Here is a 12818-nt window from a genome sequence, read left to right on the forward strand (position 1 = left end):
GAAGCAACATCTCAAGACATCAGCCAGGAAGTTAAAGCTCGGTCGCAAATGGGTCTTCCAAATGGACAATGATCCCAAGCATACCTCCAAAGTTGTGGCAAAATGGCTTAAGGACAACAAAGTCAAGGAATTGGAGTGGCCATCACAAAGCCCTGACCTCAATCCGATAGAAAATTTGTGGGCAGAATTGAAAAAGCTTGTGCGAGAAAGGAGGCCTACAAACCTGACTCAGTTACACCAGTTTTGTTTGGAGGAATGGGCCCAAATGTCCAGCAACTTATTGTGAGAAGCTTATGGAAGGCTCCCCAAAATGTTTGCCCCAAGTTAAACAATTTAAAGGCAATGCTACCAAATACTAACAAAGTGTAGGTAAACTTCTGACCCACTTGGAATGTGATGAAAGAAATAAAAGCTGAAATAAATCATTCTCTCTACTATTATTCTGACATTTCACATTCTTAAAATAAAGTAGTGATCCTAACTGACCTAAGACAAGGAATGTTTTCTACAATTAAATGACAGGAATTGTGAAAAACTGAGTTTAAATGTATTTGGCTAAGGTGTATGTAAACTTCTGACTTCAACTGTACTTTGCTGAAGTCAGGTATGCATCTGTTACTCTTAAGATTAATTTTTGAGCATTAGATGTTTTGTATTGATTATTTCTGAATTGACTAATTATTTAACTGGCTTCATACATACACTACCGATCAAAAGTTTTGAAACTTCACTGAAATGTTTCACATGATCTTAAAAATCTTTTGATCTGAATGTGTATGTTTAAATGTTTGAAATTAGTTTTGTAGACAGAAATATAATTGTGCCACCATATTAATTTATTTCATTATAAAACTAAAATGTAATTTAAAAGAAAAAGTTATTGAAATTGATGACTTGGACCAAATAATAAAGAAAAGCAGCCAATAAGTGCCCAACATAGATGGGAACTCCTTCAATACTGTTTAAAAAGCATCCCAGGGTGATACCTCAAGAAGTTGGTTGAGAAAATGTCAAGAGTACATTTCTAAAAATTCTAGGAAAAGGGTGACTACTTTGAAGATGCTAAAATATAACACAGTTTTGATTTATTTTGGATTTTGTTTAGTCACAACATAATTCCCATAGTTCCATTTATATTATTCCATAGTTGTGATGACTCTACTATTATTCTAAAATGTGAAGAAAAAAAAAATTATAATAAAGAATGTGTTTCAAAACTTTTGACAGGTAGTGTATTTACTTGACTAATAAATTGTTAAACTTGATTCTATTCTGACTTATTCTGAAATTATTAGCTTTAGTAGATTATGTTAAATTCTTGTTACCGCAAATCTGTGATCAGGGTTAATACATACTAAGACCCAGTATTTGATGGAGCATGAAGCACATCAACTGCGATCTTAGTGTTCTGATTAACCATTTGACTTTAGTTAAGTGTCATAGAATGTAAAGGCTAAAAGAAAGTACTATTTGGGACAATTTAATGTTGATCGACCAAATAGTCCAAACAGTATTAGTCATGACCCCTGTTTAATGCTAATATTATTGTAGTCAAGTGTAATAGGGAACTATAGAACTAAACAAACCTACTTTAACTGTTACTATCGGCTTCATTCAAATAGTATTAGTCGTTTACCTCTGCCTAGAAATAATATTATATTAATAAAGTGTATACAGATCTAGAGAACTAAGTTAAACTACTATTTAGAAATACATAAGCTGCTGTAGTAATCATTTTAAACAGTATTATTTACCTCTGACTAAAGATCAAACTGACAAGTTTGTGACCATGGGACCCAAGCACGTGGCTGACACGAGGCCCTAAGCGACAGAATTCCGAATGAATAAGTACAATTTAAAAGTATAGCATCAACTAGAATAATCAAGTATCCAAATACAGAAAAGATCTCAATTAATGAGCAATAGTAATTAGAATCTTAACCTAAATTTGAGGTCTAATAAAACTTGGAGTCCGATTAAATTATTAACGGAGTTAGATTCGGTCTTAACTAAATCAAATAGTTATGATGCTCCAGCCACACGCGCACAAAACAGATGAACGCGCAGATACCTTAACCACTTCACTGGATTCCGTCGTTGAGCCAGCGAGGTGGCATTTTTACAAACACAAAACATTCGGATCTCTTACGCACGGTGTTAATTTCGTTCGTACCAACTAACGTTTTGAAAATATAAAAACTTCCATGATTCCGAGAATTTACGTCAGAACAGCTTTACAAACGATTTACACAAAACAATAATTCTGCTCGTGTTTCGTGAATGAGGTCTAATGATTTGATAGAGTGCACTGACAAAGTACTCAGCCCCCAGAACAATTTTCACAATTTAGTTTGGTCAGTTTATAAATGTAGAATATTAAAGAATGACACTTTCCCCAAGCTGGTACACAGTATTGTATAACATGACAAATCAAATCTCTTAAAATTAAGAAAACATAAAACCTTGAACTCCAATTTTGTATTCATATCTTTCGTAATTACTAGGTTAACCTTGTATAGGTGCAAGATATTGTCTTTCAGCAGCAGGAACTTGCTATCTTGTGAAGTTTGATGGGATAATGAATGCTGAAAAAACAAACAAAAAAACACTGAGATTTTGGAGAACCTTTGAAGAATCTACTCCCCTCTGCCAGAAAGTGTAAAATTGGAGGAAGTTTGTGTTTTAGCAGGACAATGACCCAAAGCATACACCAGAGCAACACTGGAGTGGCTTAAAATGAACAAAATTGATGTCCCTGAGTGGCCCAATCAGAGTCCTGACCTCAATCCTATTGAACATCTGTGGAGCCAATCCCCAACTAACGTGGTACAGTTTGAGCAATTTTGCAAGGAGGAATGGGCTAATATTGCTCTATCACGTTGTGCAAAGTTGATAGAGACTTATCCAAAAAGACTTTAAAGGTGCAGTATGTAACAATTTTCATGTAATATTCGCCTTCTCTTTTTTTTGCCAACGTGTGAACGGCTTGTAACGCAACTTACAAAATGAGCCCTTCCCGGATTTCCTAGGTTGCCTATTAAAGCCTATAGACTGATTTTCATGAGAAGGGTGCGGGTCGCATTTGCCGGGAAAATCCAAAGGATGTGACGTTCGTGCGTGCTCCCGAGAGCCTTCTACTGGATCCCGTCTGGCTAAGCGGGAACGTGATCGTGGTCGAGCGAAAACTAGAGTGAACATCTGCAGGGCATTTGATTCCTGGAGGGAACTTCGTTCAGTTTTGGGGATCAAAACCGACCCTGAATTGGCGTTCTTCTTATTGGACAGGTAAGCACTTACATAACTGCAAATCACGTGAAATATAGTGGCATAAGGATTGATCTGTGTCATTTTAGCTAACTTGATCTTGCCTGTTAACGCTGACGAATTGCAAGCTACCTTGCTTCGTAACTTTCAAATAATTTCAACGATCTTCTCTTTATACTAAAAGTCAGGTATACAGGATACATTTAAGCAAATACGCTGGTTTCTTGATCTTAGTACAACATATGGCATACAAAACATACAATAGTGCAACATAACAGTGCAGTGCAACAGTAAAGTTCATTTAAAGTTCGGTAGTATGTAGCTGTATGTGTGTATCAGTATGCTATGTTAGCTGATAAGTAGTTTTAGTTTAGTCTCAAAGTTTGTAGTAAAACAATCATAACTGTGTAATTTTAATTATGCTACCTCATCTGTCAGCATGATGTCAGTGAATCACGTTCAGTCTCTTTGTACTTTACGTCATTGTTTTGGCCAATGCTCGCTCGCTCGCATCCCTATGGAGAGTGTGCACGAGCACGAGCAACAGGTAGCTGGCTGAAACAAATTGAAAACCACTGCTCTTACGTGGTCTAGATTTAAAGAACAATATAACATGTGCACACTCGCATCAAACATACTCAGACTCACAAGAATCTGTACCCAAACACACACACAAACAGACACAGGTGTCTAATGTAGCTGCTAGATGATGAATGGCCTCATCCATCAAAGGCAGAGCCCCACCATCATATTGTGTGAATCAATTTCACTTTTAATCTGTTGCGGCTTTGATTTGTTTATTGTATTGCTGTATCCATAATTCAAGGAATAACAAAATTCTCTCCTTTAATGCTTAAATGTGAGCATTAAAAAAATGGTTATAAACACGAGCTCTGACCTACACATTCCGACTGCTGCCACATCTTGCTATTTCAGGGCACACAGTAGAAAAAAAATCAATCATCCTGACAAATAATGTCCTTCATTAAGAAACATATATACACAAAACACAGACGTAAATCAAGCAACCATGCCAGGAAATTCAATCGGTAGTACAACCATGATTCTCAAGAATGTGTAAAAGCCAAAGCCAATTAGGCTTATAAATAGGTCTGGGTTCACCGATACAAAATGTTTTACAGTAGAGAGGTCCCGATACAATTTTTTTGAGAATGACTACAAGTACCGATACTTCTTTTTTGGTACCTGTCGATACCAATATCTGTTTTTTTCTGAATTCAATATCAACCATTTCAATTTATTCATCAAAATGGTGTCTAAATACATTTATTCATTAAAACTTTAATCAAATTTTTAACATCATATTGAATTATTTTTATCAAATGAAGTACTTTTATACAGAAACTCACATCATAATACAAAATATAATATTTGAGTTATTTTTTGTAAAAAAAAAAAAAAAGAAAAAAAAAGCACTACATAACAGAGCATCACAAATGTGAGATATTGCTTAAATATAATACTTTTCTATCAACTTATTACTAATATTATTGTTATTAATAGTAGTAGTAGTATTACAGTGAATATTACATAACTATACAGTGTATACTTTTTATTTTATTTAAATTTATCTTTTATTTTGGTGGAAGCTTTTATTTTGGAGTGAAGCCATTTCCATTTTTGACAATAGTTTCTCACCTCTGGAAAAGCAGGTCGCTATGTGACCCAAAGTGATTATTAAACCGCAAAAGGCTGCTGTTTAATGAAATAAATATGTCGTTTGTATGTGCCTCATGCTACAATGTGAATTAGCGCTCTGCCTGCTGTCATCTGCTACAAACAGAGCATGAAATGCTCATGATGGTTTTCCGTTTATAAGCCAAGGAGCTCTAAAAGGTATAAGCAGCAGTATGTCGGCACAACACCGGCCCCACACATTCACTTTGAAGCGTGCAGCACATGCAAACTATAAATTTATCTCTTTAAATTACAGCGTTTGCGGTGTAATATTCATACTACAGGACATAACATGATTTAAATTTGTGAGCTGAATGTTTACGGAATGACATTTCGTACGTCAGATGGTATCGGTTTTGGTATTGGAGCATTTTTATGTGCACGAGTACAAGTATATAAGCATGGTATCGAAACCAATTCCGAAAATAGTATCGGTATCGAGACATCCCTAGTTTACGGTGAATAGCACAACCAAAATAAACGGAGTTCAAACAAACATTTAGCAAACACAATCCTGGTTGTACAGGAGGAATCCTGACTGACTGTGGCAGTGTCCTACAATCTTTGTCTAGGCTGTATCTGTTTAAAAGGGACATGTTCTATACTTTTGTAGCATTTTATTTTCCCCTGAAGTTAAGCAAGAATTATTTTACCAAAACAGTCTGAATTAAGGTTTAGGATCGATTAAAGGTGCAATATGTAACATTTTTCATGTAATATTCGCCTTTTTTTTTGCCAATGTGTGAACGGCTTGTAACGCAACTTAAAAAATGAGCCCTTCCCGGACTTCCTACGTTGCCTATTAAAGAGACTGATTTTCATGTGAAGGGAGCGGGTCGCTTTTGCCAGGAAAATCCAAAGGATGTCACGTTTATGCGTGCTCCCGAGAGCCTTGCCTCAGTGCTTCTCTTCTGCTATTCAACAGCGGCAACAAACTGCAACACTAGGTAACGTTATCTTAGAGATGGAATCCAGCAAACGTCTGGCTCCCAGCACAACACCGACTCCCACACAAACTCAGAGTAAGCCAAAAAAATAAATAAATAATAAAAAAAATGTATCTACTGAATCCCGTCTGGCTAAGCGGGAACGTGATCGTGGTCGAGCGAAAACTAGAGTGAACATCGGCAGGGCATTTGATTCCTGGAGGGACCTTCGTTCAGTTTTGGGGATCAAAACCGACCCTGAATTGGCGTTCTTCTTATTGGACAGGTAAGCTTACATAACTGCAAAGCATGTGAAATATAGTGCCATAAGGATTGATCTGTGTCATTTTAGCTAACTTGATCTTTCCTGCTAATGCTGACGAATTGCAAGCTACCTTGCTTCATAACTTCCAAATAATTTCAACGATCTTCTCTTTACACTAAAAGTCAGGTTAATGTCAATGTTAATCTATAATTATTCAGCAAAGTAAATTACAATAATACATGAAATGAATGCTAGACAATGTTCAAGATAATGCAAAAATCTCCATTCATTAGTGTAACGTAACTTGGTTATACAGAAAATATATACAATCTATTATTAAAAAAACAATAGCGCATCGATATATCAATGACAGTTGTGATGGAATCACATCAATACTGAATTGTGTCAACATATTTATAATGTACAGTCTATTTTATAAACAGCTACTGTTATCATCCACCAAATTTAGCTAACAGCTATTGATAAAGCTGGCTAGCTAACTAACACCATCATAGGCTATCGTATAAATGCAGTCAATGTATCATGCAAAGAAAAGTGATTACTTCAAACTACAGTCGCACATATTCAGACCTATATCCACACTTTGTTTTAGCCCTGTTCCAGCACTGGAGAGTCAAATATAATATGCAGTCTCAAAGTTTGTAGTAAAACAATCATAACTGTGTAAATTTAATTATGCTACTTCATCTGTCAGCATGATGTCGGTGAATCACGTTCAGTCTCTTTGTACTTTACGTCATTGTTTTGGCCGATGCCCGCGTCCCTATGGAGTGTGTGCACGAGCACGAGCAACAGGTAGCTGGCTGCAGTTCACTTAATGGCCACAGGTGTCATTAATAACAAGGGTTTCTGAGTCTTATATACTGCACCTTTAAGTTGCTGAATACTGAAAAGGCATAAATGTGGGCAACAGGGACTGAAAACAGTTTAAGGAATGAAAACAAAAACCGAAAACAAACGAAAATTTTTGCAGAACGTAACCAAAAATTGAAAAGTCATTTTCAATTGTTCCGGAGTGAAAACGTTATTTTTAAATGTTGATAACCGGTTATAACTGGTTCATTTCGTTCCAATAATTTTTTTATGAAACCTGTGGGATTGCAAATTTAAGTGTAATTATTGCATATAACATCACATGAAAAACTAAAGTGATGCACATTTTGTAGGGCTTTCAAGGTATTTGCTATTGTGATTCTGTGAGATTTTCACAGAATCACATGTGTAGACTGATGCTCCTGATCTTTTACAATAAAGAATCCTGCTGAAGCTTTACCCGAGGCTCCTGGTCTTCTCTGAGAGTTTCCAACAAACCAAAGTTCAAAGGGTTTACCACAGTAAATTTTTGGAATAACACCACTTCATGTTGCCCGAAAAAACATGTGCTTTGATCATGAAGGAAACTGCTGCATCTCACATTTCTTTGAATAATTGCCCATTATGGATGTCACATTCTGTGAATGAAGACCTTTTTTTAACAACTATGTATTTTTACTAAGTACGTTTATGTGGTAATTACCACATATACTGTACATGCACGGCTAATTCAAATCCAAGAAAAAACATTATTATAGAGGTAAAAATCACATTTATCAGTTGTTTCCAAGTCTTCACTGAATTATTGTTAGATATGATGCATTAATACAGGTTTTGTCTGAGAAGCAGATCTGTAATTAAAATTATACTTGAATTAACTGTATGCTTGTTATGATTTCTATGCCGATAAATCCACCACACAAGGAAAAAATTAATTGCTTATTTTCGCTTACTTCAGTGAGGCAAGTGGCTTATTTTGGGCTTGTTTTTTCCAGACCAGGTTGCTTGTTTCTCTTTCGAGATCTGGTAACACTGCAATTGGTATTTCACCCACCCTAAGTGCAGAGTACCATCATTTTAAAAAGAACCGTTCTTTTATTTTGTTTAACTGGTAACCTTGTGGAAAGGAATGAAAAAATACAGTTTTTGCTCAGAACGAACCGAAATTAAAAACATTTCGTTTTTAGTCCCTGGTGGGTAATCATGTTGAAGTGTTTGTTGTTGTGACATCATACACATGATGATTTCTAAACAAGGTTCATTTCAATAAACAGGGGTAACGCGTTACAGTACTGCATGTTAGGAAGTCAGATTACTATTTGCAAGTAACAAGTAACCTGTCTGAATTAACAAAAAAAAAATTAAATCATACTAAATTTACCCTTTACGTTACTTTCCAATTCATTTATTTACTGAGCATGACGTGGCGAGCCAGTAAGAACATGTAACACAAAAGCATGTTCATTCACATTGAGTTCTGGGTGATATGTTAAATATGCACAATGTTGTGAATATCGCAATGATATTAATATGCTTTTTATTTAATTTTAGTTTCCTAAAAAAATGTGTCATTGGAATAATTTCATAACCCCTCCTTGTCTCACGACTCCTGAGAATAAAAGCATTAAGACAGAGATGTTTTAATAGTGTCTAAGATTTAAACATCAGTAGCAAATGGCTTTAGAGTTGGTAAGTTTATTTTAGTGAATCAGTTCAAACTGTTGTTTCAGTTAACTGATTCAATGGTTATATGGCTTAAAAGTGCTTATTAAATCGCAAAAGGCTGCACTACACTGATAACAACTCATCATAAGCACAAGCATTGCGTGCGTAATGTGTTTGTAAAAGATTACAGGCAGAAGAGTGTGCATTAAGCTTGAAGTGCGCAGCACACGCAGACTATATATTTACATAATTAAACTGCAGACTTTCACGGTTTAATATGCATATTTAAGCTATATAGTACACTGCTTTTCCCAAGGTGAGTGTCACGTCTCAGGGAAGACAAAACACAGCAGATGAGGGTGAACCCAAGTGCAGGATCTTTAATGAAGTTGCCGGGATAAATCCAACAATGACGATGACAGGGAATACTAACAAGGATAAAGGTAACACTTAACTATAACGGGTGAGAGCTAAGTGTGGTCTGGGCTGTGTACAAAGATGAGTACTTGATGAGTAGTGATTGGTGACAGGTGGTGCTGATTAGATTATTAGAAGGGTGGGTGAAAGCAGATGAAGGGGAGACTGATGGAGGTGTGACAGTGAGAAGCTGTCGTCAAAAACCTACAAAACTTAAATTGCTACATTCTGCTTTCCGTCAAAATAAAAGATCAATTTAACTAAACGCGTGAAATTTTGGAAACTGTGACAGAAATATTCTACTACTGAATAGTAAAACTTAATATTCAATGAAGTAATAAATAATAAAATAATATTCCATTATATTTAAGCAATATCTTACAAGCAAGAATGCTGTTGTACAGAATAAAATTTTTCCTCATTGATTTCATTAATACTGTGATGCTCTGCTGTGCAGCACTGTATTTGACAACAAAAAACTGTAATAACTCCATTGTTGTGTTTTGGATTGTGCTGTGAGGATCTGTATAGAAGCACTTTATTTGATGTCATTAATGTAATGGGAAATCATTTAGTTTTTCATTTGATTAAAATTCTCTGAATTCATTGTAATTGGGCAGTTTTTATTATAAAATTTAATTAAACTTTAAAACACTAAATTCAGAAAAAATGAAACAGAAAACACAGAATTAGGGGAAAAAAATTAAACGGATTTCATATGGCCCTATTTATGGCATATATCCAAGACCCACACTGGCTTGTTTAATCTCCTGCTGACAATATCACATTTTCCCCACAGTTAATGTCAGCTGCAAATTAAACTTCACTACTGTCACTTTGCCACCTTCCCACAGCTGGAATATCACATGCTACCCAGTTCAGAAATCTGCAGGTTCATCTTATGCCTTTCAATCTGCATGTAGATTAGAAATGACATGTCGCCGTGGTAAAGCCCATCTGACTCATCAGATAATGAGATATGAACTCGCATTTATCACCTTGCGGTCACGGAAGCCGACTCTCGGTTTCTTCTTCTTCTCCTCTGAACCTGCCTCCTCCTCCTCCCCACTACTCGACTCGATTGCGCCATCTGAGTCCGCCTCCTCTGACGCCAAATCTTCCAGAGGCTCCTCCTCCTGCCTGACTGAAGACCCCGCCTCCGCATATGCTCTGCCAATCAGGATAGTGCATGTAGATCAGTCACAATGAAAAGTTAATCTACAGATGCTGTGTTCCATTCATTGTCGGATACGGGATAGCATTGTTCACACAATCCCATGTATTAAAGTGTGTTTTGCACAGGCAAGCATTAGAGGTGTGACGTGATCTTGTGCCACGAGATCTCGCAATATTAAAACGTAACGATATTTCTCATTGAGGTGAAAAGCTGTCTCACGATATCAGCATGATGGAGTGTGAGGGTGAAATTAGCATAGAAGATGCCCCTGCCACTTTTAAATCGTTTGTGTGGCAGCATTTTAGGTAGCCGGTGGAAACAATAAACGGCGACAGAGTGACAGACAAGACACGAACAAAGGCTTGTCTCGTTTGGAAGGCTGCGTCCTCCGGAGGTCGCATTTATCGGCCGCATACATCATCGAGGTACTTTTGTGTTTTGAAACACTTGACTGTTTCTCATGATCTTAAAAATCTTTTGATCTGAAGGCGTATGCTTAAATGTTTGAAATTAGTTTTGTAGACAAAAATATAATTGTGCCACCATATTAATTTATTTCATTATAAAACTAAAATTTAATAAAAATAAAAAAAATAAAAAATTTGAAATTGATGACTTGGACCAAATAATAAAGAAAAGCAGCCAATAAGTGCCCAACATAGATGGGAACTCCTTCAATACTGTTTAAAAAGCATCCCAGGGTGATACCTCAAGAAGTTGGTTGAGAAAATGTCAAGAGTACATGTCTGCAAATTCTAGGCAAAGGGTGACTACTTTGAAGATGCTAAAATATAACACAGTTTTGATTTATTTTGGATTTTGTTTAGTCACAACATAATTCCCATAGTTCCATTTATGTTATTCCACAGTTTTGATGACTCTACTATTATTCTACATATGAAAAAATTTATAATAAAGAATGAGTAAGTGTTTCAAAACTTTTGACCAGTAGTGTATATAGTGTTAAAATATCGTCTCGTCTCGTTCTCGTGAACCCAGTATCGTGTATCGTCTCGTGAGCTAAGTGTATCGTCACACCCCTAGCAAGCATCATTCACATTTTCTTCAGAAAATGCAAAAATATGTTTTTACTAACAATTACATATGAGACCCAATACTATCAATGGAATGTCTGAGAGTGTATTTATCTCTAAAAGTTACTTAGGAGAAGCAGAGAAATCAATATCTTTAGGACATAATTATTTATATCTTTAGGACACAAAAGCAGTAATTGAAAAAAAGGTCTGACGATGACTTGATGGGATGTGTGTGTTTGAAGGAGTGTTCAATAAGTCAATGTAATGAGACATTGGGAAAATGACTGCACAGTCCCAGCATTGAAATGCCACCTCGTCCCATAACTCCCTCATTCTACAGATCACCTCCCAGATGCATTTATTTATACTTCTGACACACACACACACACACACACAGCCTGCGTTGGACTGGCCTTCACACAAACAGGAGATGAATCTTTGCAGAAACGGTCTCAGTAAGGACACACCCTAAAGGCATCATTTTTAAAAAGTATGTACTTTTGTTCAATGTAAAAATACTTTTTTCTATCCCAGTTTAATATGCAAAGACAACTATAGGTAAGCTGGTTAAAGGCTAATTAGTTGCTTTCCCTAAAAATCTTTTTTTTTTTTTTAAAAAAGAGACATTTAAGAATATTTTGCAGTGTGACATTATTTTCATGACAATTTAGAAAATGTTGCCTAATTCTCATTACCGTAAAGCAAACTGTCTTTATTCTCATTACCATAATGCAAAACATTTAATTCTTATTAACATAATGCAACAAACACGTCATTCTCATAACTGCAATGCAAAATCACCTTAATGAAGAAAAACAACACTTCATTCTCATTACCATATTGCAAATTCATCATGGTTGCAATAGTTGTACTGGCTTTAATTTCTCCTGATTTAATTTTTTTTTTAAACTTCAAATTACAGTAATTTTTACTGTAATACAGTAAAACTACTACATTACAGTAATGAGAATCTAATGAATCACCATTTGCATTGTAACATTATTTTCATGACAATTAAGCAAATTCATGACAGTTAATTCTCTTAATGTAACACAAAAATACCTCATTCTCATTACCGTAATGAAAAAAAACATCTCATTCACATTACCGTAATAAAAAAAACCCCTCTCATTCTCATTACCGTAATAAAAAAATAAATAAATCTCATTCTCATTACCATAATGAAAAAAAAAACCCTCTCATTCTCGTTACTGTAATAAAAAACAAAACATCTCATTCTCATTACTGTAATGAAAAAAAACCCACCTCGTTCTCATTACAGTATTGCAAAGAAGTATTTTTCTTACTGTTATGGAAAAATAAAAATGTAAAATATTTATTCATCATTGTAGTAGTTGTTGTACTGCCTTTAATTTCTCCTAAATTTAAATGAAATATCAAATTACAGTAAAAATGACAACATCACAGTATTGAAGCTTCTGCAAAATTTGTATTGTGACATAATTTTCATGACAGTTAAGCAAATTCGTGACAATTAATTCTCATTACCATATTGCAAAAAAGTATTTAACATT

At 35.3% G+C, this 12818-nt stretch overlaps 1 protein-coding gene across 2 annotated transcripts in view; it reads right to left on the reverse strand.

The window, feature by feature from the left end:
* The window catches only part of LOC127412508 (calcium uptake protein 1, mitochondrial-like), a 104011-nt gene that overhangs the window by 75104 nt on the left and 16089 nt on the right, over positions 1-12818 (reverse strand). For both annotated transcript variants that reach the window (XM_051648969.1, XM_051648968.1), the window contains exon 3: positions 10068-10239. In XM_051648969.1, coding sequence (XP_051504929.1) covers positions 10068-10239 — 172 coding nt within the window. The remainder of the gene's footprint in view (positions 1-10067; positions 10240-12818) is intronic.

This window comes from Myxocyprinus asiaticus, chromosome 21 (genome assembly GCF_019703515.2).
Source record: "Myxocyprinus asiaticus isolate MX2 ecotype Aquarium Trade chromosome 21, UBuf_Myxa_2, whole genome shotgun sequence".
Taxonomy (NCBI): Eukaryota; Metazoa; Chordata; class Actinopteri; order Cypriniformes; family Catostomidae; genus Myxocyprinus; species Myxocyprinus asiaticus.